General features: G+C 46.0%; 1 protein-coding gene across 1 annotated transcript in view; it reads left to right on the plus strand.

Annotated features, from left to right (window-relative positions):
• Nucleotides 1-26,470, plus strand: part of ANKRD31 (ankyrin repeat domain 31) — a 261,093-nt gene that overhangs the window by 9,688 nt on the left and 224,935 nt on the right. Inside the window, exons 4-6 of the mRNA XM_088443721.1 lie at nucleotides 5,125-5,207; nucleotides 13,854-13,900; nucleotides 14,517-14,611. Of these exons, the coding sequence (XP_088299847.1) occupies nucleotides 5,125-5,207; nucleotides 13,854-13,900; nucleotides 14,517-14,611 (225 nt within the window). The remainder of the gene's footprint in view (nucleotides 1-5,124; nucleotides 5,208-13,853; nucleotides 13,901-14,516; nucleotides 14,612-26,470) is intronic.

Raw genomic sequence — 26,470 nt, forward strand, 5'->3', positions numbered from 1 at the left:
CAAACGCGTTGTATTTGCAATAGGATGCATCAGCAGCTTCAGCTGATTAGAATTATATGTGGCATGCCTATATTCTATGTACAACTGCGAGTGTATCTGCATGCCAAATGCTATGTTACAGTGTCACTGACGCTGACACTGTAACGTAGCATTTTTCATGCAGATAAACCCGCAGTCGCACACTGCATATAGGCATGACACATATAATTCTAATCAGCAGAAGCTGCTTGTGCGTCCCATTCATAACGACTTGCGAATAAGACACATTTGATGTAAAACGTTGCACAAAAAGACACTGCGCTACCTAGATTCACAGCGCTCATGTGTTATGTTTAACGTGACTTGTAGCGCACGGAGGTAAGATGTATGTGGACACATCTGTAGGTTAATTGGACCCTTCCAAAATTTACAATAGTGTGTGTGTAAGCACTTATAAGTTAGCAAAAAAGACAGGGCCCCCTCGAGTTTCTGCAACTTTAGTCCTGCAGTGTCACTCCAGTTCCAGCCATTCCTCATTCTGACTCCCCAACAAGCACCCCTTCTGTGTCCCCAACCAGCACCCCTTCTGTGTCTCCAGCTCAGGAATGAGGGCGGCCTCCTGGTCGCTAGCTAAGCTGTGAGTTACCACCCACAGCTTAGCGACCGACTAGGTTGATGGTCGCAATGGTGAACACCATCGCGACCATGGGGGCTTGCGACGAGACCCTAAGGTTGGGTCTCGGCAACCGCAAGCCCCAGGGAGCTGCTGATGTCAGTGCGGCCGCCCACAAAACGGCAGGCGTTCGTTTGGGAACGCCTTTCTTTTGTGTAGCCACCCCCCCGCCCTGCCTACAAAACGGGCCGAGCTGTCGATCAACATCGACAGCCGGCCCTTTTGTAATGAGCTCTGTAGCGACAGAGTTTCTCTCTCGCTCCGGGGCTTGCGCACGCGCTGCGCGGCCGCTGCGCATGCGCAGGGCCTTAACATCGACCCGGTTGCGAGTGCTCAGCGCTTGCGACCGGGTCTGAATGAGGTCCAATGTCTGCAGGGCATCCGATTTCCCAGTACTGTATATTACATTCTTTGAAGATAAGTGAGCATGCAAATGCATAATGTTGGGGAAAAGGGGATAAACAAAGACAGACTTTTTTAATATTAATTTTGGTGCAAACAATTGTAAAGAAATGCATATAGCAACTAGTGGAGTGCAGTGTCCGCACCACTCCCATTGCATAGAGGTTTCCTAGTGAGCATTGCTGCCACTCAGAGATGAAGGGGAAACAAGGATCCCCTTAGGGTGTATAGAAGATGAGGGTTTACCTCTTTGGTCGCAGGTTATCTAATAGTGTACAATATTAGGGCCTGATTCAGACCCGCTCGTGAGCGCTGAGCACTCGCAAGCGGGTCGATGGTGGCCCAGTGCGCATGCGCACGACGGAGCCGGCTCCATCATGCACATGCGCGAGACCCGGATAGTGACGGGCAAGCCGTCGCTCCGGGTCTCGTACCAAAGGGGGCGTGCTGTCGATGTTGAGTGACAGCACGCCCCCATTGGTGGGCGTGCCGGGGGAATGCCCATGGGAACGCCTACCGTCTGAGGCCGGCCCCACTGACATCACAAGTGATGTCAGTGGGAGTACTTTCGGCTCTGTTTGAGCCGAAAGCACTCCAGGGCTTGCGGCAACGAGACCCTACCACAAGGGTCGCGTCGCAAGCCCGATGGTCGCGATGGTCTTGACCATCGCTACCATCTTCCTGGCCGCTCACTATAGCTGTGGGTGGTCACCCACAGCTATACGAGCGGCCAGGAGGCCACTCTAAAAATCAAGAAGGACGGCCCTGATTCAGAGCGAGCGCTCTGTCAGAGCGTCCGGCTCTGAATCAGGGCCTTAGGCCTTCTTTAAATATTAATTAAAATATAAATTATTTGCTTGAGCAGTTTCTTTTTTCACTTTGGACACAATGTCCTATCAACCATGGACCCCTCAAACTAAACTACTAGTTTACCTGCATTCAAAGAGCTAACATCATCTTTTAAATAGATATAGCAAATGTCAAATCCAATTTAACCAAGAAGGAACACAACATAACTTTTCCTTACAATGCAAAATAAAGAAAGGATTGGGGGGCGGTTTGTAAGTGGGAGAGGCTGGGAATTTGCAGACCAATGTTACTGGGTAGAGGGCAGAATAGATGTGATAGTTCGGTTGCACTGATTAGGCCACATATGTATTTGGAGTTTATACTTGGATTAATTCTCTGGGGGGTTTCGGAGAAGAGCACAGAGTCCCAGAGAAGATATTCAGGGTTAAGAAGGTGTTCTTTCACAGTGTACCAGGGAGGGATGAAGGGGGATTCACTGTGCAAACTACAGTAAGTCAGAATGTTGATCAAGAGCGTTATATTGTCCATTGTCAATAAAATGTAATTCCGCCTTAACCATTCCTTAGCTGTAGGGGGCGATGGCATAGTCACTGGATTGTTATCAGAACCCAGGAGACAAATGATCAGTTAATGTGATTCAGAGTTATGCAGAGCACCAACCACTATAGTCAAATATAAAATAACTATAGAGCCACCTTATAACACCCAAATACACAACAGAACAATAAAAAAAGAAAAATCCTCTTTTTCCCAAAATTCATAATGGGAATATAAACAACAAAACACAACAATAGTATACTGTAGTTAGTTACATAAAGTTATATTACATATAGATAAACACCATATTGTGTAAAAAAACGAAATATGTGAAAGAAGTGGATTCTTAAGTTTCCAAAGAGTACACAGTGCAGGAAGAGGTCCGTAAATACTATGTGCTTACTGGATATATGTGGAGACATTTCAAATAAAGTAAGTCTCAGTTTTCTTCTTTTATATGCAGCTCAGGAATATTCTGGTGACTTCTCATTGGAGAAAAAAAACAAATTAAAAATAAATCTTGTATGATACTGTCACATAGTCACATAAAAAGATTTTATATAGGTACACTTACAAATACATAAGTCTCAAATCTCCAATAGAAATTTGAAGATACTGTATGTGGCTTATATACAGCATAACAAAAAGTTCTTCTGGAATGCTGGATCCTTCATAGACAGTATTTCTCAGGAGGACAGTCGATGGTCCATCCCTCACCACAATATTCAAATATCTCTAGCAAAGCATGTACATGGAATGTGCAAAAAGAGTCTAAATGAAAGTACTTCTACTGCCTCCAAAGACTTTTAAAAACATGTCCTTATAAGGGGATAAAAATGCAATGAGAAAATCAGGGACATAAAGCTGCGCACACACTAAACGATATTTTAAACAATATTGCCGATAACGACACATCGGTATGACAATTTAGTTTTATCGTCCAATGTGTACGCACTATACCGTCGTTCGTCGTTTCCGGCATCAGCAAGTGAGTATGCAATTACCGATGCCGGCACCCCCGCCAGGTCCGCCGCGTCCGATATCGCTGGGTACAAACATCGTGTAGTGTGTTTCCAGCATAAGTCTTTAAAACCCATTGGAAATGATTTAAGAAAGCTCATCCCACGAAATGAGATGAAAGTTTTCCTGTCCCGCATCGAATTATAAACACATTTTACCGACAAATTCCCTCTCATTAAATCATATAAAATATTTCACCCCTGACCACTATCTGATGTGCTTCCCCTAGAAAGATGGCCTTACTCAGATAGGAGCGTGCAGTAAAAAAAACCTCCATTTGTGCTGCGCCCACAAATGTCATATATTGAACTGTAGTTTATTGACTCTTCTCCGAATACTGCTGTAAAAAAATCATAAACAAAGATAAGCTTCTGGGCTATGATCATATAAGCATACATTATATTTACATTGTCAATTGTAAAAAAAAAAAAAACAAGCTGTTGTATTGAGTTATTTGGAAGTTTGGTTAGTATCCGTTTATAGTAATACATCTTGGATGAAATTAATTAAGTAATTAAGCAGGTGAACTTTTCCAAGTGCCTTTCCTTAAAGATATGTCAGATGAGATGGTTCATTATACCAAAGTGTCATGCTGGTCAAACGCACTGTGACTATGCAGCCAATATCCGGATATAGGGCCTGATTCAGTATGGATCGCAATTGCAGCTTCGTAATCGCACGCAATAAAGCTGTGTAAATATGCTAATGCCTGTCACAGCTCAGCCAGCACAGAGATGTCCACTACTGCTTTCTCACATCCGCAATACCTCGCAGTCCTGCGTATACATCGGTACCAGCGACGTACAGTACATCAGCCCGTCACGCACAATTACAGTAGCTCTGACCAGTCACAGGAACTTTACACTGCACTGTCACTCTTCTTCCATTTTCGTGTGATGCCCTGGGGGGGTCCTGGGCTGGACGTTTTTTGGGGTGCACTGCGCCCCGGACGTGAACCCCTTAGTGTTAGGGACTGCTGGTAACAGAGAAGCCGTGACGTGGCCCAGCAGCCTCCCATGTATTTGCAAATGCATGCAACTAATATCTCTGAATTTCTATGACCATATAGTCTTCATATATTGTTGCAGGTATTATTCAGTGTGCTGAGGTACAATAGGGGGTTAAATCCCCCTCCTTCTTTTACTTAGTATGACCCCTCCCTTTCATGCACCTGATTAGTACTGCTAGATTGATTGAGCAGCTGCCATTTTTGTTTGTCTCACAGGAACTGCAAGTCTCATCGCACGCAGTGAGTACTCAAGCTGCAAGTCTCATCGCACGCCCATGCAACGGCATTCAAACGAACAGGCACGCCTGCGTTTCTTAAACTACTCACCCGTCACCACCCCTAAACGCTCACTGCCTGTCAATCACTCTGCGCTGGATTTCTATGTGCGTGCGTGATCGCAGTGAAATTTTGTGCACATTCGCAGTGCGGTGCATACACATGCGCAGTGCTGAACAATCGTCCGATCTGCGTACATAATTGCAATTCCATACGCTGCTGAATCAGGCCCATAGTCCCAATATTGCAATGCTTTTGACTTGAAAATGACAGCAGAGTCTGATTATGATATTAGTGAAGTTAATAAGATCACTATCATTATAGTGTATGCTGATGGAAGATCACTACAGATCATACAATAATGCAAACCCCTAAGATCATTGATTGTACTCATAATAAATGTGACTTTTACTTCTAGGCCAGCAATCTCCAGAGATACAACATATGTGTAAATCAGTCCGACGAATACAACTAGATAGAATGGAGACAGCTACAAGGCAGGTACGTCTTCAGTTGTTTAGCAGCATTTAGATTGTTTAAAGTGCACAACAGGGATTTAGAGCAGAACTTCTTGAAATGATACAGAAAATAATAGCAGAAATGTACTAAATTTCACTAGGAAACAACTCCTTAAGGAAACAACATAACCAATTAAACTCCAACTACTGTTAGAGGTCGCGGCAGGTGCCAGATCTGTTGCTAGGCATTGGCTGTGTCTATCATTTAGCCTGGATACTGCTGTTGACTCTGCTTCTCATCTCCTGCAGAGAGCAACTTGCAGGGGTCGCTGCTTTGTTCTGGGATTATGTTATTCAGCTGTAGGGTCATTTCATGACATGTTATCTCTGCCCACTAAGTGCATACCTGAACCCATGCAAGTAGGGTCCTTTTGGCTTTCTATAGAGGAGAAGACTAGAAGATGGATCAGTGGATTGTGCCTGCACTGTAGAGAAATGGAACATGTAGTCTGAAGTTGTCCCATCAATCTGAAAAAACCAAGACTTAGTGGAAAATAGGACAAATCCCTTACTTTTTACCCAAAATATTGTACCTAACTCCCTTCAATTTCCTATCAAACTCTCATCATGTGGGGAAACACCAGATGCCACTTCTTGTCTCCTGCAGAGAGCTGCTTACTGTTATAAACCGCCGTGACGGGATGTAGTTATGGTCTAAATCCCGACGGGGGAAGCCCGACAAGGGACTTAAAATAGGCGTCGAAATACCGACGCCTATCGTAATCCCGACGCTGGAATCCAGAAGGACGGCTGCCCGAACGAGATAAGTCTGTGGCGCCCTTCGCGTTAGGTTTAGGTAGCTTAGCGGGGTTAGCATTAGGTTGTTAGGGGGGGAGGTTTGGGGTAGGCATCTCTAGGGGGAGGGTTAGGCGCCACTGGGGGGGGTTAGGGTCAGGCACTAAGGGGGGAGGGTTAGGTTTAGGCACAATGGGGGGAGATTTAGGTTTAAGCACTAACGGGGAGGGTTAGGGTGCGGGGTGGGGAGGGTTATGGCTAGGCAACAAAAAGGGAGGGTTAGGGGAAGAATGGGGGAGGGTAAGTATACTTACCCGACCCCTGTCGGGATACCAACCATCGTGATGCCGCTGTTGGTATTTTGACAATAGGCATCCCGACAGCTGGCATTACATACCGATTCCGTCATGACAGCTCATATCTGCTGCAATTTCCAGCCAGAGCTGAGAGGGTTAGAGCCACAGTGAGGTTTTGTCCAGGCTGATTGCTCCCAACTGGGAAGCCTCTGTGAACATGCAGCACTCAGCTGCTCATAGTGGTAATTACCAGAGGTTGGTCTCGTTTGCTCACACAGGATTTGCTCTGACTTCTGTTATAGGGCATTCAGCCCATTCCCTGCCTTGTTGGAGATAGTTTCTTGTGGAAGTCATGCCATCCGGTCCCTGTTCTTGTATCTGCTGTTTGATATTCATAGTTCCTGCCCTGGCTCTGCCTTGCGTTAGCTGTACCTGTTGCAAGCATACCTGGAACATTGATTGTGCTGCAAATCCATTCTGCAAGCCATTGGTGCTGTGTGCTTTTGCTATTACATACAGCAATATATGTATATATCTCTTGCTGCTATTATACTCGTCCAAAACCCATGCTGGTTAATATATTGCTATTCCACTCTGCATTATATGTTATGCTGCAATTCCATACTGCCAGCTGCATGCGTATCTGAGTTTATTGATATACCATTTTGCAATATATATGATGTTTGTGATTGCCACTATTTTATGTAGTTATGTTTATATGCAGTCATATTATGTTATTGTCCACAGTGCACGATGCTCTGTGCTATTACCCTGCGATATTATAACTTAGTATTGCTGATATTCAGGCTACCTGTTATTAGTGTGCATTCTATCTTGCTGGTGTCCATGGCTGCAGGCTTCTCTGTGGTTATTATTACCTTTGTACTACTACTACTACTACTCCAGTTTTACCTTGCAAACTGCCGCTGTTTGTATAAGCCCCTTCTGTCCAGAGGTTAAGACCTAGCGGCATCCTAAGTACCGGGGAGTGCGTCGTACTCTATGGGAACAACGGGTGGTTGTTATAGGCAGAAGCCCTCCCTAGAGTGACTCTAGGGGACTAATGCAAATACAGGGGAGATTCTTTACACTTACAGGTGCGATGATGTGATTATGGGCTGGACCTCCTGCACTTCTATTGGTTCTTCAGGTCTTTAAGGCTTCCTTTTGGTGTACAGCTGTACTAGTGGTGTACCCGTGTTTGTATTGCCATTGGATTCTGTTGCTGTCACCTGCCCTGACCTCGGTTTGTTAACTAGACTATGCTCTAGATCGCATCTTGTTAACTGAATTCTGCTCTTGCCTGCTACTTGCCTTGAATTCGGCCTGTTAATGGACTTACTTTTGTCTGCTGACTGTCCGTGACCTGGGATTGTATACTGGACTTGTCTTGCCCACTGCCAGCTCATGACATCGAATTGTTATTTAGACTGTGCTCTTGTCCGCTACCTGCCCCAACCTTCTACCTTGAGATTGAAAAACTGTTGGCATCCATGTGCTTGTGAGCATACTGAGCTTTATGAAAAGGCAGACTTATAATTGAAGACCTCGTGAAGCATATCTAGGGATTATATTTTCTCTATACTGTATTGCCTTAAGAACTACCGAACAATGCACTCTAACTGTTCTTGTAAAAAGACCAAGTTTCTAAGTCTCCTTTTGTTCTCATTCCTTTTTCCTCCTTCCTGATTCTTCATGTGGTACAATACTCTAAAAGCCCCATACACCTACATTTTTTTCATCTGATGCACGCTCCCATGGGTCCTTCAATCGTGTCTTATGATCATATGTGCAGCACATATGTCACATCATATCGTGCATTTTTTTTTTACATGCGATCCGTCGTGTGGTAATTAAAGTCATTTCAATGACTGTTCGTCCCTATTCCCTTAATGAGCGCGTGAGGCACAGGATCGATTTTACGACAGATCCTGTGCTAAGAAAAAAAAGAAATGGTGACGACGGGACTTAAGGGTAATCTGATGTGAATCGGATCGGATGCTGATCGCGTAGGTGTATGGGCCACTTAACAATACTATAGTTTGTGCTTGGGACCTACTTGACCATGCCATTGTGTGCAGCCATATCTCAATTTCTGAAAAACTGATGTGAAACTATCTGCGTGACTCCTACAAATAGGTTAGGTGATAGATAGCAGCCTCTGAATGACTGGGTTCATTTCCCAGCTAATTAGACAAGTGTGTTTTAAGCTTTAGCAGATGCTTCAGCAATATTCGTGGCGCTTGTCCACCCAGTACATGGTACAAGGGGGGTAGGAATGGAAGGATAATGGTGGGAAGGGAATGTCCTCACAATAGCCACAACATTATCTGTTGCAAATTATATTATGCACAATTTATTGTAAAATGAATAGATAAAAAAAATATAATAACGACAGGTAACTGGTAATTCAAATATCACAATACATTAAATAAACAAAAAAACATATTTAAAATACAATTTCAATTCCCTAAAATGCACTGAAAGGTTTAAATACTGATATACAAGTCTTGCACAAATATGCTATACCTGAACAGCTCTGAAAATGTCCCGAATATTAAATAAGACCTGGTCTTACACACCGATATACAAGTCTTGCACAATTTAGCTATGCCTGAACAGCTATGAAATAGCATTCCATTAACAAGGTCAAACCTGACCAGTCATCCAAATACAAAACACAAATTGGACACAGTGCCTGATTCTGCAGCGATCACTATTGCGTTCGCAGCTGCGAATTCGCACGGAACGCAGCAGCGAAAATATGCTAATGCTTGCAAAAGCACTGCAGACATAAAGACGCCCACTGCTGCTTTCTCACATCCGTCCACTGTCGCTCTTCTGTGTAAACATCGGTACCATCGACGCTCATCGACCACTCACACAGCATTTACACCTGATCTGACCTGCCGCAGACACTGCAAGTCTCTCTGCACGTAATGGCTCTAAAGCTGCGTATGCAATCACAGTGGCTAAGCTATGCACACCCAGGAAACGGCGTTCAAATGGATACGTGTGCGCAATGGCTAACAATCGCTCGATCTGCGTACATAGTTGCATTTGCGTACGCTACTGAATCAGAACCACAGTCCAGATTTCAATCTGCTCAATTAAACTGAATAGAGGTAATCAGTCAGTTGGTTCCTACTGCAGCATAGATTATGTGTGCTGTATTTGATATTAAGTAGGTGTTACCTGATTCTTTATCAACATAGAAAAAAAGAGAGCAGGTGCACCATACAACCATTTAATAATTATACATCATATTTGGTATGCCCCAGACATGAACACCTATAATGTTAGGGACTTGCCGATGAGGTTACCTTGACATTGGTGGGTAAACTCATAACTTTTTTTTGCTCTCCTTCTTTCTATGTTGTAGTACTAAGGCCCAAATTCAATTGCCGGCGAAAAGTCCCGGACTTTTCGCCTGCCGGACTTTCCGCCGTCATTGCTAGTTTTGCCTCTGGAAAAGTATTGCACTCGTCCCCGCTATGCGCCCTATTCAGTTACAAAGGACGCGAGAACGCGTCCTGGCGAAACTCAAATCGGCGAAAAGTCCTGTCAGATTTGGGGAAATCAGCCTGACACCCCCCAAAAGATGCACTGACATGTGGGATCATTATGGATACCCCCGAATAGCCCTGCTGAAGGTATTTGGGGAGCTGAAATGCTCTCAATAGCTGCTGATTAGCGTCTTTGCATAAATGGTGAAGAATAGCATTTAGCAGTGTTTTTTGGCTAAAAAATAGTTCCATCAAATTTGAGGTACATGAAAATGGGTGCTAGCATGGTTAAAATTCACTAATGTGATGTTTTAGAAAACTTAAAAAATGCACCTTCTCCAAACTCCTGCAAACAAAAAAAACACCTGGGGCATACTTGGGGGACCCCCTGGAGTCTATTTAGTTAGTTTTTAAGTTTGTCCCCCAACTTTGTTTTCTTTTCACCCCCAAAACGTACTTTTTTTGGGGTGATCTAAAGTATTTTTTAAACTTTTTTGATGAAGTTTACCTTCGGGGGACTCTTCCAAGGCTGCAGGGGTATTGACGCAACTTTGTACCCCAAACCCCCAATTCTGCACTTTTATCCACCTCCTTTCAGAGGCAAATATTTCCCGCTGGTTACAAGGCGCAGACTTTTCGCACCGGCGAAAAGTCTGTGGAATTGAACACGGGGAAATGTTTTTACCTGGCGAAATGACGTCACCGGCGAGAACTTTTCGCCGAGAACGGCTTTTTGCCGCCAGCTGAATACGGCCCATTGTCTTAGCTAAGTAGCACATCCCATTACGGGCTGTAGTCAGAGTACCGACGATCAGGATGTGCCGGCGGGTGAATCCCGGCGCGGGAATACCGACCTGCAGCACAACACCGGCGCCGGAATCCCGACATCAGGTGAGTTGCCGACGCTGGAATCTCGACAGCCAGAATTCCGATCGTAAGTATAGTGGCCCGGGCTAGCTGTTAGCAGTGCGGGGGGGTTTATGCACCACGGGGGGGGGGGGTAGGGAATGGCCGCGGGGGTCGGAGGTTAGGGTTAGGCACCCCCCGGGAGTGGGGTAGGGTTGGGCACCACCAGCGGGGAAGGGTTAGGTTTAGGAACTAACCAGGAGAGTTAGGGTGCGGGATGGGGAGGGTTAGGATGCTGGAAGGGTTAGGGTTAGAGGGTGAATGGGGTGAGGGTTAGGAAACTTACCTAACCCCTGTCAGAAATCTGAGCATCGGTATGCTGATGTCGGTCGTTTGACAGCCGGCATCCCAACTGTCGGTCTCCCATACCCAACACTTCCATTACAAGTAGCTAGGGTGTGCAATCCAGGCCCCCTCCACCTTACTGATTGTTCATCAAGCAATAAATCAATGGGTGAAATACCCCTTTGTCTTGTCCACAACTGTGGTCCAGTTTGCAGCACCGTTCATCCTGACTGCACTTGCTCTGCCCGGCGCCTCTGTGTTTCCTGGTAACTGTAACTGTATTCGGTGTCTCTGCTCAGTGTACAGGAATCCTCCAACCATTTTTACCCTACAAGACTTCGCCAGGTTTAGCAGGGCAGCCATTAAGGCATAGCTAAATTGTGCAAGACTTGTATATTGGTGTGTAAGACCAGCTCTGATTTAATCCTTTAAACGGATTGCAGGTCTCTGGACATTTTCATAGCTGTTCAACCTTGCCCTACATTTTAGAGGATTGAAATTGCATTTTAAATATATGTTTTTTATTTATATAATGCTTAATGATATTTGAATTACCAGGTACCTGTCGTCATTAGATTTTTTTATCTATTGATTTTACAATAAATTGTGTCTAATATAATTTGCAACAGATTATGTATTGTGACTATTGTGAGGCCATTCCCTTCCTTTCCTACCCCTCTTGTACCATGTGCTGTAAGGACAAGCACCATAAATACTGCTGAAGCATCTGCTAAAGCTTAAAACGCATATCTCAATTTCTGAAAATCAAGTCAGATAACGACTAACATCAGTATAAATGTGCTGTAGCTCAGTATATGTATATTGATGTGGGTAGGCTTAAATGTCAAAATGTAACAGTTTACACAGTGCCTGCTATACAACAGCCTATTAGATAAGGTAAATATAAAAGACATATGAGGTAGATTTACTAGGCTTTGGAGAGAGAGATAAAGTGGAGAGAAATAAAGTACCAACAAATCAGCTCCTAAAGGCCCCCATACACTGTGCGATATGCACCTTTTCGATGCGACGACCGATCCGACGGCCGACATATCTGGCGGTCCCTACACACGGAGCGATCTGCTGCCCGACCGCCCCCCCACCCGCATAGCGCTGCATAGCATCCCCAGGTCAAGTGGACATGCAGTAAAATCTGGAGGTGCCATGTACGACCCCATGGGAGCGCGCACTGGTCGATATCATGCCCCCCACACGGTACGATATAGCAGCAATATCGTACCAATCCGTTGGATCAGCTGCTATATCGCACTGTATATGGGGGCTTAACTGTCATTTTTCAAATACAGCTTGTAATATGACAGTTAGGAGCTGATTGGTTGGTACTTTATCTCTCTCCTTTTTATCTCTCTCCAAGGCTTAGTACATTTCCCCCTGAGCTCTAAATACAGTATATTTTGTTCAAGACTAGGTGGCCTTTGTATAATGCTAATCCAGGATTTAACCTATTTTGAACATCTTGGTGTAACCATACAACAGATACATAATTATTACAAATGATTCCAGATACATGAAGAAGGCACAGGCCAGCAATAGTCTAATGTTTTCCCAGGATATATCCCTATATTATAGCTTTATCAAGTGGCATTGACTAGTCACCTCCTGTGTGTTTATGCTCAATACATAATACAGAACCTTTGTTGCATCCGTGAATCTTAAATTGAAGTTAAACAGCCCTTCTAGTCGCTCCATGCCGTGGCATGACTTAGTAGCGCCGAACGTCTTTTCATGTGTCTTTTTACCTACTTATTCGCGTCTTATTTGCTCAATGATGTGAATAGATAGCACAAGCAGCTTCTGCTGATTAAAATGATATGCAGCATGCCTATGGTCTGTGTGTCTGCGGGTGTATCTGCATGTGAAATGCTACGTTACACTGTTACAGCCGCTGACACTGTAACGTAGCATTTCACATGCAGATACACCCGCACTTGCTCAGAGAACATAGGCATGCTGCATATCATAGCTGCTGTGCTATATGCATCGTTCTGCGAATAAGACACATTTAAAGGTAAAAAGACGCACGAAAAGACGCTCGGCGCTACCGAGTCACACTGAGCTTCCGCATGTGTGGCGCGACTTGCAGCGCACGGAGGATAGATGTATGTGGGCACATCTGTATGTGTAGATCTGCTAATGTCACATACTCCTGAGTTGAGGACAAAAGGTACTGTGGACCTCATTCAGAGTCGGTCGTTGCGGCCGCACGGTCGTACGCCACCGATGTTCGCTATACTGCGCATGCGTACATTTCGCAATGCGCGTGCGCAAACTAGCCGCTACGATCAGAAATTTCTCTCTTCTTGAACACAGCCAGGTCGGTAGTTTTAGTGACAGATGGAAGCGTTTGTGGGTGGTAACAGGGGAAGGTGCTTGAAAACGGGGGAGTGGAGATCCGAACGCAGGCGTGCCTCATGCGAATGGCGTTTTATGGGAGTGCATACGGATTATGGGAGTGCATAATTTACAAAGTAGTGTCATGGCACATGTGACCTGGGAGGTTTTTACACTGACATGATCGTAGAGCTTAAGAGAGGGTATGGTCAACCTTAAGCTCTACGACCAGTTCCGATGGTCTCGATTAATCCTTATATGCCCGGAGATGATGTGCAATGCGTACGAGAAGGGGGCGTATTTTTTTGTCTTCAGACCGCTTCCTCCCCTTGGTCGCCCAACTACCGATCCGAACTTAGGGACGCAACTTGCGAGGGAATCATTTGCATATCCGGCCCCTTTTTCCATACGACCGTGCGGCCGCTTCGACCGACTCTGATTGAGGTCCTGTATCCTTTAGAGATATGAGGTTGCAAAAAAATGACCTGTCTTTACTTTCTTCCCTTGTTCGCATTGAGAAGATGCTCATAATAATAATATTTGCTCCAGGTTTGCGAAATTCTATCAGAAGAAGAGACATCTCAATCCTTATTAAGGTCAGTTTAAATTAACTCAAGAAGTTCTGTTGTATGAACAAAGGTCTGTGGATCATGCAGAGTTGGACATAAGCATAAATACCAGGCATTTAATTTGCCATATAGGCTGGTGCAAGTGCGCCGTATTGATGATGACCAGTAGCAAACCAAGCGTACGTATAGGGGGTGGGTGCGACCAGTAGCAAATTAAGCGTACAAATAGGGGAAGGGTGCACAGCAGTATACATACACTTCTAAATATAGATGAATAACATCACTTATTTCCTCGCATGCATTGCGCTATCATATACTGTATAGCCAATTAGCGTTAAACTCTGCATAAGGCTCAGCGACAGTTTTATTTTACCATTTAGGGTATGAGCACAAGGTTGTTTATTCTTCTGAAATAGACAGTGAGGCAGGACATGTCCTTATGATTGTGTAGAAAGCCAAAGCCCTGTGTCACCTTTCACCTTTCCTGCCCATTGGTTGATGTCACTGTGAGAACAAGGCAGCAGCATCAGAATCCCTGATTGGAAAGTAGAGAATCCAGGATTGTTACTGAATGAGTGTGATAGATGAGTTTTCCTCCTATTTCTTGCAAATGCATAATTGTAGAATTTGTAATAATTTTTAGGAACTGGACAAAAGACTCTGGCAATCCCAAAGCCATTGCACCTGGCAAGGAAGGTAGTTACAGCGAGGGTCTTTTGGATCACAAATACTTTTCTGGTATGTTTCTTCAACATCTACCTGTGTCTTTAAAGCTGTTTACTCATATAGATAAATATGAAATATTGTCATTTTCAGGTTATTTTGCATGTAGAAAGTGTTTCTGTACAGGATGCATACAGTTTGTTCAGTTGCACAGTATACTGTATATCCCAGTAGTTGCCAATTACCAGTTATTTCTTTGCCAGCAACCTGTGCAGAGACAGCTATACCTTTAAAGCCATGTAGGGGATCAGGAGTCACCTTTGTATACAGCAGCTATGTGTTCATAGTAGGGGTGTGCACCGGCCACTTTTCGTGTTTTGTGTTTTGGTTTTGGATCTGGATCTTTCTTCGTGTTTTGGATCTGGATTGGTTTTGCCAAAACCACCCTTCCGTGTTTTGGGTTCTGGGTTTTGTGTTTTGGATCTGTATTTTTTTTTTAAAAAGCATAAAAACAGCTAAAATCACAGAATTTGTTGGTTTCTCTGCTCCTATGCTATTATTAACCTCAATAACCTTAATTTCCACTCATTTCCAGTCTATTCTGAACACCTCACACCTCACAATAGTGTTTTCATGTCCAAAAGGTTGCACCGAGGTAGCTGGATGACTATGCTAAGCGACACGAGTGGGCGGCACAAACACGTGACCCATCTAGGAGTGACACTGCAGTGGCAGACAGGATGGCAGTTAGAAAAACTAGGCCCCAAACTGTACATAATGCAAAGAAAAAAAAGAAGTGCAAGATGGAATTGTCCTTGGGCCCTCCCACCCACCCTTATGTTGTATAAACAGGACATGCACACTTTAACAAATCAATCATTTCAGCGCCAGGGTCTGCCACACAACTGTGGCTGAAATGATTGGTTCGTTTGGGCCCCCACAAAACAAGCTGGCAATTAATGTGTCCCTGCACAAACTGGCTCTACGGAGGCAAGATGTCATCCTCATCCTCCTCATCCACCGATTCCTCACCCTCTTCAGTGTGTACATCCTCATCCTCACAAAGTATTAACTCGTCCCCACTTGAATCCACCACCACAGGTCCCTCTGTACCTTCTGGAGGCTGGTCTCCCTGGAAGAGCTGATAATTCATTTTGATGAACATCATCTTCTCCACATTCTGTGGAAGCAACCTCCTACGCCTTTCGCTGACAAGGTTCCCGGCTGCACTAAACACTCTTTCGGAGTACACACTGGAGGGGGGGCAACTCAGGTAAAATAGAGCCAGCTTGTACAGGGGCCTCCAAATTGCCTCTTTTTCCTGCCAGTACAGGTATGGACTGTCTGACATGCCTACTTGGATGCTGTCACCGATGTAATCCTCCACCATTCTGTCAATGGTGACAGTATCATATGCAGTGACAGTAGACATGTCAGAAATTGTTGCCAGGTCCTTCAGTCCGGACCAGATGTCCAAACTTGGTCCTGCCTGCTCTGCATCACCGCCAGCGGGTTGCTTAGGATACCTAAGTTTTTTCCTGGCAGCCCCAGTTGCGGGAGAAAATGAAGAAGGAGCCGTTGACGTGTCACGTTCCGCTTCAGCTGACAGTGTGTTCACCAGCAGGTCTTTGCACCTCTGCAGGCTTGTGTCGGCCGGAAAGAGAGACACCACATAGGCTTTAAACCTAGGATCAAGCACGGTGGCCAAAATGTAGTGGTCTGATTTCAACAGATTGACCACCCTGGAATCCTGGCAAAGCGAATGAAGGGCTTCATCCACAAGTCCCACATGCCGAGCGGAATCGCTCCGTCTTAGCTCCTCCTTCACTTTCTCCAGCTGCTTCTGCAAAAGCCTGATGAGGGGAATGACCTGACTCAAGCTGGCTGTGTCTGAACTGACTTCACGTGTGGCAAGTTCGAAGGGCTGGAGAACCTTGCACAACACGGAAATCATTCTCCACTGCGCTTGAGTCAGGTGCATACCCCCTCCTTTGCCTATGTCATAGGTGGATGTATAGGCTTGTATGGCCTTTTGCTGCTCCTCCATCCTCTGAAGCATATAGAGGGTTGAGTTCCACCGCGTCACAACCTCTTGCTTCAGGTGATGGCGGGGCAGGTTCAAGAGTGTTTGCTGGCGCTCCAGTCTTCGGCACGCAGTCGCTGAATGGCGAAAGTGGCCAGAAATTTTTCGGGCCACCCAAAGCGTCTCCTGCACGCCCCTGTCGCTTTTCAGAAAATTCTGCACCACCAAGTTTATTGTGTGAGCAAAACATGGGACGTGCTGGAATTTGCCCAGATGTAATGCCCGCACAATATTGGTGGCGTTGTCAGATATCACAAATCCCCAGGAGAGTCTAAGTGGGGTAAGCCACTGGGCGATGATTTCCCTCAGTTTCTCTAAGAGGTTGTCGGCGGTGTGCCTCTTACTGAAACCGGTGATACACAGCGTAGCCTGCCTTGTAACGAGCTGGCGTTTCTGAGATGCTGCTACTGGTGACGCTGCTGCTGTTGCTGCGTAAGGTGATACATCTACCCAGTGGGCTGTCACAGTCATATAGTCCTTAGTCTGCCCTGTTCCACTTGTCCACATGTCCGTGGTTAAGTGGACATTGTGTACAACGGCATTTTTCAGGACACTGAGGACACTTTTTCTGACGTTTCTGTACAGTCTCGGTATCGCCTGCCTAGTGAAGTGGAATCTAGACGGGATTTGGAACCGGGGACACACTACCTCCATCAATTGTCTAAATCCCACTGCACTAATGGCGGATACCGGACGCACGTCTAACACCAACATAGCAGTCAAGGCCTCAGTTATACGTTTTGCTTCAGGATGACTGCTGTCGTACTTCATCCTCCTCGCTAAGGACTGTTGGAGGGTCAATTGTTTAGTAAAAGTAGTGGTGTTCCTACTTCCTCTCTGGGATGATGAACGACTCCCAGCAGCAGCAACAGCAGCAGCGGCAGCAGTAGGCGTAGCAATGCAGGATCCTCCAGAGGAATCCCGGATAGGAGAGTCAGTCATGCCAGTGACATGGCCTGCAGGACTACTTCCGATCCTGACTAACGAGGAAATTGACGAGGAGGGAGTTGACGGTGTGGTTTGCAGGCGCTTGGATACAACAGGACAACGGGATTTAGGTGTCCCTGGACTGCTTACGGTCTTAGCCAAAGTTTCTGAACTTGACAGTAACTTTTTATGAACGCGCTGCAGGTGCCGTATAAGGGAGGATGTTCCTAGGTGGTTGACGTCCCTACCCCTACTTATTTCACCTTTACATATGGTACATATGGCAAGACAGTTGTTGTCCGGATTTGGATAGAAATATTGCCAGACCAAAGAGGTGGAATGTTTGGTCTTCTGCCCAGGCATGACCGTGATGGGCTTTTTCATCCCACGGACAACAACTGTCTCCCCCGGAGCCTGATTTAAACAAACCACATCACCATCAGAATCCTCCTCGCCAACTTCCTCCTCAGCGCCAGCTACACCAGTATCCTCATCCTGTTGTACTTCAACAGTGACATCTTCAATTTGCATATCAGCAAGTGGACTGTGGGTGCTCCTTTCAGCACTTGCAGGGGGCGTGCAAATGGTGGAAAGAGCCACCTCTTCCCGTCCAGTGCTGGGAAGGTCAGGCATCGCAACCACCACCACACTTGGACTCTCCTTGGGGATTTGTGATATCTTCTTAGAAAGCACAGTTCTTCGCTGTGCTTTTGCCAGCTTAACTCTTTTGATTTTTTTAGTGGGAGGAGGGCTTCCATCGTCATGTGAAGCTGAACCACTAGTCATGAACATACTAGGGATCGACCTTAGCCGTTCCTTGCCACTCCGTGTCGTAAATGGCATATTGGCAAGTTTACGTTTCTCTTCAGCTGATTTAAATGTCTTTTTCAAGGTCATTTTCCTGAACTTTGCCATTTGGGATTGTATGTGCCCTCTACTATGACATTGGGCATCGGCCTTGGCAGACGACGTTGATGGCATGTTATCGTCTATGTCATGACTAGTGGCAGCAGCTTCAGCACTAGGAGGAAGTGGTTCTTGATCTTTCTCTATTTTATTTTTATCGGAGAAAGTTTGGTCCTCCATTTATGTTATATCGATTTGATATATACGTGCGGCTAAACACAGAAAATAATTTTTTTTTTGGTTTGGACTGGAGTGTACTTTGTGGGTTACAGCACCCTTTAACGGTCAAGCCAGCCGGCCCTTTACTTATGACACAGGCGCACTCTTGGCACTACTTTGTTGATGCACGTGCGGCTACTGCGCACACAATTCACAAACACAGAAAATATTTTTTTTTTGGTTTGGACTGGAGTGTACTTTCGGGGGTTACAGCACCCTTTAACGGTCAAGCCAGCCGGCCCTTTACTTATGACACAGGCGCACGCTTGGCACTACTTTGTTGATGCACGTGCGGCTACTGCGCACACAATTCACAAACACAGAAAATAATTTTTTTTTGGTTTGGACTGGAGTGTACTTTCGGGGGTTACAGCACCCTTTAACGGTCAAGCCAGCCGGCCCTTTACTTATGACACAGGCGCACGCTTGGCACTACTTTGTTGATGCACGTGCGGCTACTGCGCACACAATTCACAAACACAGAAAATAATTTTTTTTTTGGTTTGGACTGGAGTGTACTTTGGGGGTTACAGCACCCTTTAACGGTCAAGCCAGCCGGCCCTTTACTTATGACACAGGCGCACGCTTGGCACTACTTTGTTGATGCACGTGCGGCTACTGCGCACACAATTCACAAACACAGAAAATAATTTTTTTTTGGTTTGGACTGGAGTGTACTTTCGGGGGTTACAGCACCCTTTAACGGTCAAGCCAGCCGGCCCTTTACTTATGACACAGGCGCACGCTTGGCACTACTTTGTTGATGCACGTGCGGCTACTGCGCACACAATTCACAAACACAGAAAATAATTTTTTTTTGGTTTGGACTGGAGTGTACTTTCGGGGGTTACAGCACCCTTTAACGGTCAAGCCAGCCGGCCCTTTACTTATGACACAGGCGCACTCTTGGCACTACTTTGTTGATGCACGTGCGGCTACTGCGCACACAATTCACAAACACAGAAAATAATTTTTTTGGGGTTTGGACTGGAGTGTACTTTCGGGGGTTACAGCACCCTTAACGGTCAAGCCAGCCGGCCCTTTACTTATGACACAGGCGCACGCTTGGCACTACTTTGTTGATGCACGTGCGGCTACTGCGCACACAATTCACAAACACAGAAAATAATTTTTTTTTGGTTTGGACTGGAGTGTACTTTCGGGGGTTACAGCACCCTTTAACGGTCAAGCCAGCCGGCCCTTTACTTATGACACAGGCGCACGCTTGGCACTACTTTGTTGATGCACGTGCGGCTACTGCGCACACAATTCACAAACACAGAAAATAATTTTTTTTTGGTTTGGACTGGAGTGTACTTTCGGGGGTTACAGCACCCTTTAACGGTCAAGCCAGCCGGCCCTTTACTTATGACACAGGCGCACGCTTGGCACTACTTTGTTGATGCACGTGCGGCTACTGCGCACACAATTCACAAACACAGAAAATAATTTTTTTTTTGGTTTGGACTGGAGTGTACTTTGGGGGTTACAGCACCCTTTAACGGTCAAGCCAGCCGGCCCTTTACTTATGACACAGGCGCACGCTTGGCACTACTTTGTTGATGCACGTGCGGCTACTGCGCACACAATTCACAAACACAGAAAATAATTTTTTTTTGGTTTGGACTGGAGTGTACTTTCGGGGGTTACAGCACCCTTTAACGGTCAAGCCAGCCGGCCCTTTACTTATGACACAGGCGCACGCTTGGCACTACTTTGTTGATGCACGTGCGGCTACTGCGCACACAATTCACAAACACAGAAAATAATTTTTTTTTGGTTTGGACTGGAGTGTACTTTCGGGGGTTACAGCACCCTTTAACGGTCAAGCCAGCCGGCCCTTTACTTATGACACAGGCGCACGCTTGGCACTACTTTGTTGATGCACGTGCGGCTACTGCGCACACAATTCACAAACACAGAAAATAATTTTTTTTTGGTTTGGACTGGAGTGTACTTTCGGGGGTTACAGCACCCTTTAACGGTCAAGCCAGCCGGCCCTTTACTTATGACACAGGCGCACGCTTGGCACTACTTTGTTGATGCACGTGCGGCTACTGCGCACACAATTCACAAACACAGAAAATAATTTTTTTTTTGGTTTGGACTGGAGTGTACTTTGGGGGTTACAGCACCCTTTAACGGTCAAGCCAGCCGGCCCTTTACTTATGACACAGGCGCACGCTTGGCACTACTTTGTTGATGCACGTGCGGCTACTGCGCACACAATTCACAAACACAGAAAATAATTTTTTTTTGGTTTGGACTGGAGTGTACTTTCGGGGGTTACAGCACCCTTTAACGGTCAAGCCAGCCGGCCCTTTACTTATGACACAGGCGCACGCTTGGCACTACTTTGTTGATGCACGTGCGGCTACTGCGCACACAATTCACAAACACAGAAAATAATTTTTTTTTGGTTTGGACTGGAGTGTACTTTCGGGGGTTACAGCACCCTTTAACGGTCAAGCCAGCCGGCCCTTTACTTATGACACAGGCGCACGCTTGGCACTACTTTGTTGATGCACGTGCGGCTACTGCGCACACAATTCACAAACACAGAAAATAATTTTTTTTTTGGTTTGGACTGGAGTGTACTTTGGGGGTTACAGCACCCTTTAACGGTCAAGCCAGCCGGCCCTTTACTTATGACACAGGCGCACGCTTGGCACTACTTTGTTGATGCACGTGCGGCTACTGCGCACACAATTCACAAACACAGAAAATAATTTTTTTTTTGGTTTGGACTGGAGTGTACTTTCGGGGGTTACAGCACCCTTAACGGTCAAGCCAGCCGGCCCTTTACTTATGACACAGGTGCACGCTTGGCACTACTTTGTTGATGCACGTGCGGCTACTGCGCACACAATTCACAAACACAGAAAATAATTTTTTTTTTGGTTTGGACTGGAGTGTACTTTCGGGGGTTACAGCACCCTTAACGGTCAAGCCAGCCGGCCCTTTACTTATGACACAGGCGCACGCTTGGCACTACTTTGTTGATGCACGTGCGGCTACTGCGCACACAATTCACAAACACAGAAAATAATTTTTTTGGGGTTTGGACTGGAGTGTACTTTCGGGGGTTACAGCACCCTTAACGGTCAAGCCAGCCGGCCCTTTACTTATGACACAGGCGCACGCTTGGCACTACTTTGTTGATGCACGTGCGGCTACTGCGCACACAATTCACAAACACAGAAAATAATTTTTTTTTGGTTTGGACTGGAGTGTACTTTCGGGGGTTACAGCACCCTTTAACGGTCAAGCCAGCCGGCCCTTTACTTATGACACAGGCGCACGCTTGGCACTACTTTGTTGATGCACGTGCGGCTACTGCGCACACAATTCACAAACACAGAAAATAATTTTTTTTTGGTTTGGACTGGAGTGTACTTTCGGGGGTTACAGCACCCTTTAACGGTCAAGCCAGCCGGCCCTTTACTTATGACACAGGCGCACGCTTGGCACTACTTTGTTGATGCACGTGCGGCTACTGCGCACACAATTCACAAACACAGAAAATAATTTTTTTTTTGGTTTGGACTGGAGTGTACTTTGGGGGTTACAGCACCCTTTAACGGTCAAGCCAGCCGGCCCTTTACTTATGACACAGGCGCACGCTTGGCACTACTTTGTTGATGCACGTGCGGCTACTGCGCACACAATTCACAAACACAGAAAATAATTTTTTTTTGGTTTGGACTGGAGTGTACTTTCGGGGGTTACAGCACCCTTTAACGGTCAAGCCAGCCGGCCCTTTACTTATGACACAGGCGCACGCTTGGCACTACTTTGTTGATGCACGTGCGGCTACTGCGCACACAATTCACAAACACAGAAAATAATTTTTTTTTGGTTTGGACTGGAGTGTACTTTCGGGGGTTACAGCACCCTTTAACGGTCAAGCCAGCCGGCCCTTTACTTATGACACAGGCGCACGCTTGGCACTACTTTGTTGATGCACGTGCGGCTACTGCGCACACAATTCACAAACACAGAAAATAATTTTTTTTTGGTTTGGACTGGAGTGTACTTTCGGGGGTTACAGCACCCTTTAACGGTCAAGCCAGCCGGCCCTTTACTTATGACACAGGCGCACGCTTGGCACTACTTTGTTGATGCACGTGCGGCTACTGCGCACACAATTCACAAACACAGAAAATAATTTTTTTTTTGGTTTGGACTGGAGTGTACTTTGGGGGTTACAGCACCCTTTAACGGTCAAGCCAGCCGGCCCTTTACTTATGACACAGGCGCACGCTTGGCACTACTTTGTTGATGCACGTGCGGCTACTGCGCACACAATTCACAAACACAGAAAATAATTTTTTTTTGGTTTGGACTGGAGTGTACTTTCGGGGGTTACAGCACCCTTTAACGGTCAAGCCAGCCGGCCCTTTACTTATGACACAGGCGCACGCTTGGCACTACTTTGTTGATGCACGTGCGGCTACTGCGCACACAATTCACAAACACAGAAAATAATTTTTTTTTGGTTTGGACTGGAGTGTACTTTCGGGGGTTACAGCACCCTTTAACGGTCAAGCCAGCCGGCCCTTTACTTATGACACAGGCGCACGCTTGGCACTACTTTGTTGATGCACGTGCGGCTACTGCGCACACAATTCACAAACACAGAAAATAATTTTTTTTTTGGTTTGGACTGGAGTGTACTTTGGGGGTTACAGCACCCTTTAACGGTCAAGCCAGCCGGCCCTTTACTTATGACACAGGCGCACGCTTGGCACTACTTTGTTGATGCACGTGCGGCTACTGCGCACACAATTCACAAACACAGAAAATAATTTTTTTTTTGGTTTGGACTGGAGTGTACTTTCGGGGGTTACAGCACCCTTAACGGTCAAGCCAGCCGGCCCTTTACTTATGACACAGGTGCACGCTTGGCACTACTTTGTTGATGCACGTGCGGCTACTGCGCACACAATTCACAAACACAGAAAATAATTTTTTTTTTGGTTTGGACTGGAGTGTACTTTCGGGGGTTACAGCACCCTTAACGGTCAAGCCAGCCGGCCCTTTACTTATGACACAGGCGCACGCTTGGCACTACTTTGTTGATGCACGTGCGGCTACTGCGCACACAATTCACAAACACAGAAAATAATTTTTTTTTTGGTTTGGACTGGAGTGTACTTTCGGGGGTTACAGCACCCTTAACGGTCAAGCCAGCCGGCCCTTTACTTATGACACAGGCGCACGCTTGGCACTACTTTGTTGATGCACGTGCGGCTACTGCGCACACAATTCACAAACACAGAAAATAATTTTTTTTTGGTTTGGACTGGAGTGTACTTTCGGGGGTTACAGCACCCTTTAACGGTCAAGCCAGCCGGCCCTTTACTTATGACACAGGCGCACGCTTGGCACTACTTTGTTGATGCACGTGCGGCTACTGCGCACACAATTCACAAACACAGAAAATATATTATTTTTTTAGCACTTGGGGGGAGCACCCCTGATGGACAGAGCACCCCCTGGACAACACTACAGCACTCCTTTAGGACTGGGACACTGCACAGGACTTTGGAGTGGACACAGCCCCTATGGAGAACTGACTGCACAACACAGTCCAGCCAGCCCCTATGGACTTTGAAGTAGTGGACACAGCCCCTATTAACAACAGCAGCACAGCAAAACACAGCCAGCCCCTATGGACTTTGAAGTAGTGGACAACAGCAGCACTACACTACACTACACTACACAGCCCTAACTCCCACCCTCCCTCTTCACTGTCCACAGCCGAGTGAGAAAATGGCGCCGACGCGGGTACCTTATATAGGATCCAAAACCCGCGAGACTCGGAAGGCGGGATGATGACGTTTTGCCTCGATTTCAGATCCGAGTCAGGCGGGAAAAGTCGAGCCTGACTCGGATCGGACTCGGATCGGGTGGCTCGGGGGGGTTCGGATTTCAGAAACCCGAACCCGCTCACCCCTAGTTCATAGCCTTCACATCTGGGAATGGATTCCAAATTCAATCAGAATGTTCTCTGCAATATTACATGTTCAATAATACAAAGTGCATTTGTTAGACTAAAGCTGGCTACACATCTAAAGATTATCTGTCCAACCAGCCAACTAGTTGATTGGTTGGAATGAAAATCTGGTAAGGTATACAATCAGCAATTTGCTCCCAAACATTGGAAAATGAACCAAAACTGTTGTTTGAACAAATAGTTTAGATCAAACATTTAACAAACTTGTCTAAACGACCATTTTCATCTGTTTTCTGGCATTTAGGAGCAAATTGCTGATCATCATTTACTCCCATATGCTACCAGATTTTCATTCCAACCAATAAACAAGTTGGCTGGTTGGATGTAAGTTGGTCTAGTGTGTGGCCAGCTTTACATGCTGGAGAAACTGTGGACAGGAGGTACATTCACCAAGATTTCATTCATAAGGACTCAACACAGCTGACATTCTGGCCAGAGTTTTATTGCTCTGTTTGCATCTGGGGTCAGGATAGTTTTTTCTTACCCCTAGCTTTGGTCAACCACCCAACTGTTGCCTGGGGGTCTCTAACATGTGGGTCAAAACATTAGCAAATCGTAGTTCATGGAGCTGCAGGTTTAGTAGGGCAACACAGATGGCATAGTGTTTAGCATTATTGCTTCATAGCACTGAGGTCTTGAGTTCAATTCCCAGGCATGGACCATGTGTATGTAGTTTGTATGTTCTTCTCATATTTGCATGGGTTTCCTTCAGGTGGATCCATATGGACATTGGGTTCACTCTGCATCATTTTGAGGTATAATAAATTGCTGATGCAGCATATCATTGACTTTTAACTTTTTACGCCTGGAGAGGCGTAACACAGAAGGGAAAGAGCAGACAAGAGTAAGCCGAGTATAGAAAGTCACTCACTTAGATGTGAGCAGTGCCTGTCAGCAGGCAGGTGATGGAGAACAGGCGCAGTTCCTATATCATAGGACCTCAGGGCCTGATTAAGACTCAGATGCTAAGTTGCACTCGCTCGCTCTGAGTGATGGTCGTCCATCTGCGCATGCGTATAAGTCGCAGTGCGTGTGCGCAAACTAGTACGAGCAATCAGATTTTGCTCGCTCACCCTGAAAAGATTGCCCAATGGAATGAGTGACTGATAGTGCCGTTTGTGGGTGGTAACCGTCAGAACGGAGTTTAATGGGTGTGCATACTTAGCAAAGTAGCGCTATTGAACACGTCACTTGGTTGTTTTTTACCCTGAACTGCTCGCAGTGCTTGCGGGAGGGTAAGGTCTACCTCAAGCACTGCGAACTGGTCCGATGGCTCTCGATGTTACCGATTAATCCTTCAAATACCGGAGATGACGTGTGTTGCGAGTGGCAAGGGGGCGTCTTTAAACACTTGCGAGCGCAATATGCCATCGCTCGCTTAGACATAGAGGCGTCCTTACACCACAAAGAGCGAGCGCAAGATTTGCATAGATGGCCCCTTTTTGAAAGCGAGCAGCCGCAAATAGCGACCGGGTCTGAATCAGGCCCTCAGTCTTTTGGCTTTTTACCCAGACTACGCACTTTTTTCTGTTTTTTTTTTGTGTGTTAATTTGCTAATAGTTTACTAAGGGCCTGATTCAGCAAGGAACGCAGTTGCAAAGACGTATGCAATCAGTCGATTGTTGCGTTCTGCGCATGTGTATGAATCGCAGTGCGCGTGCAAGAACTAGCAATTGCGATGGAAACTGTGTTTGCAGAGGCTACGCAGACCGAGAGCAGAGTGACTGACAAGAAGTGCCGTTTGTGGGTGGTGATGGGGGGGTGGTTGGGCGAACGCAGG

Source organism: Taudactylus pleione, unplaced genomic scaffold (genome assembly GCF_031769625.1).
Source record: "Taudactylus pleione unplaced genomic scaffold, aTauple2 ptg000333l, whole genome shotgun sequence".
Classification (NCBI taxonomy): Eukaryota; Metazoa; Chordata; class Amphibia; order Anura; family Myobatrachidae; genus Taudactylus; species Taudactylus pleione.